At 35.6% G+C, this 6,056-nt stretch overlaps 1 protein-coding gene across 1 annotated transcript; it reads right to left on the bottom strand.

Annotated features, from left to right (window-relative positions):
* Window positions 1-776: 776 nt before the first annotated feature.
* LOC143542089 (wall-associated receptor kinase-like 1) lies at window positions 777-5,329 on the bottom strand. Its single transcript, XM_077034753.1, has 5 exons — window positions 4,574-5,329; window positions 3,527-3,596; window positions 2,677-3,435; window positions 2,328-2,591; window positions 777-2,176 (listed from the first exon to the last, which is right to left on the bottom strand). Exons 1-5 carry the CDS (start codon window positions 5,243-5,245, stop codon window positions 1,098-1,100), a joined length of 2,844 nt encoding a protein of 947 aa, XP_076890868.1. The 5' UTR covers window positions 5,246-5,329; the 3' UTR covers window positions 777-1,097.
* Between the last annotated feature and the right edge of the window lie 727 nt (window positions 5,330-6,056).

The following is a 6,056-nucleotide window of genomic DNA, read 5'->3' as shown; positions in this document are numbered from 1 at the left end:
TCTAGTTGCCACCCGTGAACGTAGGTCAGTTTAGATCGAACCACGTTAAATCCTCGTGTTAGTTTATTGCTTTCGTGTGTGTGTTCAGTTTCGTGTGTATGTTTGATCCTAACAATGTTGACCCACATGGTGTTTTTATAACTCAGAAGATTCCGTAAGGTTCTTGACTCCACAACAAGTGAGGAATGTGAATATAACATCGAACACAAGTAGTGTCTCGAATATGAGTGGGTTAAGAACCAAGAATATAATATCAAACATAATCAATACTGTTGCGAACAACAGCTGGTCACAAATCAAGAACAAGCGGGTCAAAGTATCAATCAAAGCAGGCTACAGATAAATGCACCAGAATAGCAACAAGGGAATATTAAGAAAATCTATCAAACCACTTTTTCAACTTTATTTATTTAAAGAATTAGTCTGATTCAAAATTTCAGTTGGATATAAACAATCCAGAACCTTCTAATTAAACGAACCAATCATCTTCGATAGAATGAAATGAAGAAGACAAACAATATTTGACCTCATGGGTATGATCTCATGTCAAAATCAGTAATTTCATTGAATATAAACCTAAAAACTACAAGAACAAACAAAGTGAAATGAACAAGTTGAATGATTGAAGTCGATGATTCAAACAACCAGAGATAATATCAATACTTATCAAGTCAAGTTGATTGTTGCCTCGTAAGATCACCTACAATATTGATGGATAGCAGGCCTGCCATTTGAATCCAGAATAGAGAGATGGCTCATTTGATTCAACAAAATGAGACTTCCATTATTTACACCTTTAACTTTGGAAACTTTCCTTCGAACTCTTGCAAGAGTTTAAACAAGAAAATAAATCTTCAAAAGAAACATACAAAAGTAAAAACCTATAGATAATAAATTATACAATTATCTTCCGATTGAATTACTCTAAGACATCAACATATTTTGATATCCTTGAAAAATGAAAATACTAAGGAAAACTAAAGGTGTATGTTCATGTATATATTGTATAGTTTTACAACATAAATTGACATAATTGAATCCTTAAGAATGTTGATAGAGAATCGCCGAATGTTAGTATCAGTGGCTCCTTTCACATATCATTGTTCCATACTAGTTTGAACCATAGAGGCAATGTGTGATGTTCTTATGGTTTCTAACTCAGTAGCTACCTCTTTCATAGTTGGCCTATTCTTTCCATTCAGATTCAAGCATCGCATTGCAAGGTTGGCCACTACCAGAAGCTCATCTCTACTACCCTCATTAATCACCACTGCATCTAAAATAGACATAACAGATCCTTCTTCCATAGACAGCATAAAGTAAGTAGCCAGACTTCTGTGTTCTTCAGATCTAGCTAGAGAAATCGGTTTTTCTCCAGTCAAGAGTTCAACTAAAACAACTCCAAAACTATAAACATCACTCTTTTCAGTGAACTGACTAGATTGAAAATACTCGGGATCTAGGTAGCCAAACGTACCTTTAACTAAGGTAGTCAAATGAGATTTATCAATTGCTACAAACCTTGAAGTTCCAAAGTCAGAAACTTTGGCTTTAAATTTATCATCCAAAAGTATATTAGTAGTTTTGATGTCTCTGTGATATATTTGAAGGGAAGTTGCCGAATGCAAATAAGCAAGTGCCCCTGCTACCTCTGTAGCTATTTTTAATCTCATTTCAAAAGAAATAGGGGCGCCATTTGTCTCACTATGAAGACGATCATACAAAGTACCATTTGGAATGAATTCTGAAACTAGCAATGGAACTTCTGTCTCTAGACAACATCCCAATAATTTGACAACATTCCTGTGATTGATTTGTGAAAGAATAACCACCTCATTGATGAATTGCTCTAATTGGCTTTCGTCAACTACTTTAGATTTCTTGACTGCCACAATCCTTCCATCCCCTAGAATCCCTTTATAGACAGTACCTTGGCCTCCTCGACCGAGAACTTTGTTCTCACTGAAATTGTCTGTGGCTTTTTTCAACTCATGAGATGTGAAAAGTGTGGTTTTATTAACTATAGAGGGGTCAGCCTCTTGTTGTTTTAAGAGTAAACCACCATTTCGTTTAAAAAATCTATTTCTTCGTCTCCTGCCATTTTCTTTCTTGATCACTTTGTACAATAAATAGGTGGTTGACACAATAAAAGGTACACCGGTGCTTATGCTAATACCTGAACAAATAAAGGCCATTACATAATGGAAAGTTGGCGGATATCCTAACTTTTCCACATATGTCTATCTCATATGCCTTACTATCTAAATGAACATATCAAAAACATTCTATCAGAATATATTGTTATAGGTAAAGAAAACATATATTACCTAGAATAAGGCCCAAGGATGCTTTTCTTGAATTGATTACTTTATTCTTGTCAGGGTCTTTATCATTGTTAGGGGCGTTAGCATTTTTTGGGGCTTCAGCAATGGTAGGGGCATTAGCAGGGGCTTTAGCATCGACAGGGGCAAAACGCTGGTTGCCGATACAACTGAGTTTTAATTTGATTGAATAATCAATATCATAGTAATATGTTGTGTCATACAAGCAGTAACTTCCACTATCCTTGCACTTTGCACACTCTTCTGTATCTAAAACCACAAGAGGAAGAAAAAGTTTAATATTAAAAAATTGAATACAATCAAGTAATTACTAATTATGCTTCGAACCACATACCATTAAGTCCATCAGCTACATAAGGGTTTCCTTGTGGCATGTAATAATCCGAATACATCTCAAATGCTTGGCACTTCCAAGACATCACTGTAGTACCATTACCAATATCTACCTCAAGTGTACCCGGTGAGTAGTAACAACTTACATTATGAATATCACTTTCTGATAGGGTCCAAAGAAGTGATATTGGAACATACAAGCTCTTGCCATATGAAAACCTACCTTCAACATATGAAGTTTCATCCACCAAAAAGGCAGACCCGCAACCTTTATCATTTACAGCCTGCGTTGTTATATTAACATTGTACGACTTGAGATAATGAGGAATTGTTGTTTGGCAACAACCCGTGCCAAAACATTTGTTTCCATTACTAGGAGTGGCATTGTGACAATTCGTGGAGCACCCTGTTAGCACCCGATTTCCTTGGTCCATCATGATAGCATTACCGCACCCCTCAAAAACAAATTTATTGTGTGCTTTGGAATATAGGAATGGGCTCAACCCAAGATCAAGGTTCATGACCGGAGTGGCATTTTGGCAAGCTGTGACTTTTGGTGTATTAACAGTTATCGTTTGATTTGCGGTGTTTACACCCAAGACTTCGAGGTGGCCGACTGCAGATAGATATGGGGTCGAGGACTTGCAGTCAATGATGTACCATTTGTTGACTGAACAATTAACACCAATTCCAAAAGGGTATGGAATGATGACATTCCCACACATATTAGCGCACCCTAACTTTGCGTATCTTGGAGCCGCTGTTGATGATGAAATCAAAATACGTTGTTGGTAAGCTTGAAAATTTTTATAGTATACTTTCCGATAATTTTGTTTCTTTTTAATGATTACCTTTTGTGTCAGCATTTACGACAAATGAAGTGAACTCACGCTTTACTGCCGGAGTAAAACTTTCATCCTCCTACAAGAAACAAATTAACCATGGGGTGAGCAAAAACCAAACTTACCGCACAAGTGATGGTTTGGTTGGTTTAGCCATAACCGATTAGCTGAATATTGTGGTTCGGATGGGTGTGTGGCATAATCAATTAACCGATAACTGAACCGATACTTTTGGCCTTGCATTGCATCCATGTTAAAACAGAGCCTTTGTCTGCATCCATAATTAATTAACCAAGAATGGTGATATTCTGCCATTTAGGCTCTATTAATCACTAAACTGGTCATTTATTTTTCATTCATAAACAAGTTTAAATAGAGCCTTTGAATTGTTACATCCTGATTAAATTTTGAAATCTTGTTATTTTATCAAGCATGCCTAAAGTTATATGTATTTTACAATGGAAATCAATAAGCTTGAAAAGTATATTGCAATCTTTTTTAGAAGACTACTTATCATACTTATTGTCCCAATCAGTTGACAAAATTTGCCTTTGTCATCTTATAAAGGAATAAAGATTATTTGTTATAAATAAATGAATAAAGTTTGAATTGTGATCTTATATGCCAAGGGTAAACCAAAATTAGGAAGTAAACAACCATATGGTAAATCAGCCTATAACCCAAACAAAAAACCAGTCACCCGAAAACCGATTGGTTAAGGCTGTCCAATAACCAAACACTTCAGTTGGGGCGTAAACGAACTGAACCACTTTATGCCCACCTCTAAAGAGAACTTATTACACTCAAATATGATAACACACATATCAGATTTACCACAAAATATGCAAGGAAAATCTGAACCAACACAACTATCAACAGAATATACATGTGAATCATGTTATATGTTTGTTTTTGTTTATTGAAAACACATACTTCAAGTTCATTGCTTATAAACTTTGTTAAACGTATTAATAACATGTTCTTAAGTATAATTAAATCTAAGAAAATGGACAATTTCAAGACTTCAATGTCAACAAGTGAGTAATAAAAACTTACTTGATCAATGCCATCTTGTGATATGGTCCAAAGGAGTGAAACCGGAACAAAAGAGTTGTTGTCCTCTGAAACATATGAATTTTCATCCGCCAAAAAGGCAGACCCGCAAGATCTATCATCTCCACTCTGCTCAGTGATGCTAATGTTGTAGTACCGAAGAGAATAAGGAATTGCGGTTTGGCAACAACTAATGCCAAAACAATTGTTTCTATCACTAACAACGTCACTTATACAACTCGTTGAACAACCGGCAAGTACTTCACTTGCGTCACCCATCATGACAGCATTACCACACCCCTCAAAAACAAACTTATTGTGCGATTTGGAAAACAGGAAGGGGCTCTTATCAAGATTGATGCTCATGCTATTAGGAACGGAATTTCGGCAAGCAGAGTATTTGGGCGTGTTAACAATGACTGTTTGATTTTCCAAGTTTACACCCAAGACTTGGAGGTGTTTAAAAGCAGATAGATATGGCGTCGAGGAGTTGCACTGAACGATGTACCATTTGTTTACAGAACAACCCGCACCGATTCCAAAAGGGTATGGAATTAGGACGTTCCCGCAAGTATCTTTGCACCCTGGCTTGGCATATCTTGGAACTGCTGATGCTGTCTTTGCTGCTGTTAATGAAAATAATAGAAGTAAATGGTAAGCTTGAAATAACTTCATATTGTACGTGCACACAAACGATATATAACTAATATTAGAAAGTGGAAATGAATGTTTATGTTTATAATGGTGGGTGGGCAATGCATGATTGGAGGGTATGATTGGAGGGTATGATTGGAATAATACAAAGACCCGATAGAGTCTACGCCGTGATTAGTAAGTAAACCTCGTGGTCCCTGTGTTACCATTCTTTCGGTTGACTAGTATTTAATATTTTTGTTCTTTGACATTATTTGGTATTTTTTTGAATTTATAAATCATTTCCAATTCGTATAATAAATATGTAACTTGTTCATTCTATGAAATATAAACTATATCTTTTTGTTTGAAAGATTACTAGCCGGCTTCCCGTTGTTGAAGAAATTGGTATATTCAGGAAGTGAAGAATTTGATCCATACGGGCAGTGGCGGATTCATAGAAATTAGTCAGTGGGTGTAAAAAAAAGTTCAACCAAAAACTCGTATATTCAAACTAAAACAAGTCAAACCAAAATGGGTCTGGTCAAACCGAAACGAGTCGAGTAAAAAATTTACATTAAACAAACTACCTATAGAAATGTAAACAACAAATTTCATTAAAGATAAACAAAATACATATTACAATTGACCTCTACGTGATTTCATCTTTTGAAAATGGTCAATTACAGCTTTATTCGTAACACTTAAAAGTCCTTTTTTTTCAACACTACAAATTACACAACCATTCAAAAAATCTTCACCAATTCGATAACGTAAATTTGTCTTTATGATTTTCACTGTTGAAAAACATCTCTCAACCGTTGCGGTTGCAATAAGCAAAACTAATGTTAGC

Source organism: Bidens hawaiensis, unplaced genomic scaffold (genome assembly GCF_021521415.1).
Source record: "Bidens hawaiensis isolate Kalapana, Puna unplaced genomic scaffold, B.hawaiensis_p1.1 tig00012747_1, whole genome shotgun sequence".
In the NCBI taxonomy this organism is placed as follows: Eukaryota; Viridiplantae; Streptophyta; class Magnoliopsida; order Asterales; family Asteraceae; genus Bidens; species Bidens hawaiensis.
This window is presented reverse-complemented; position numbering and strand designations above follow the sequence as displayed.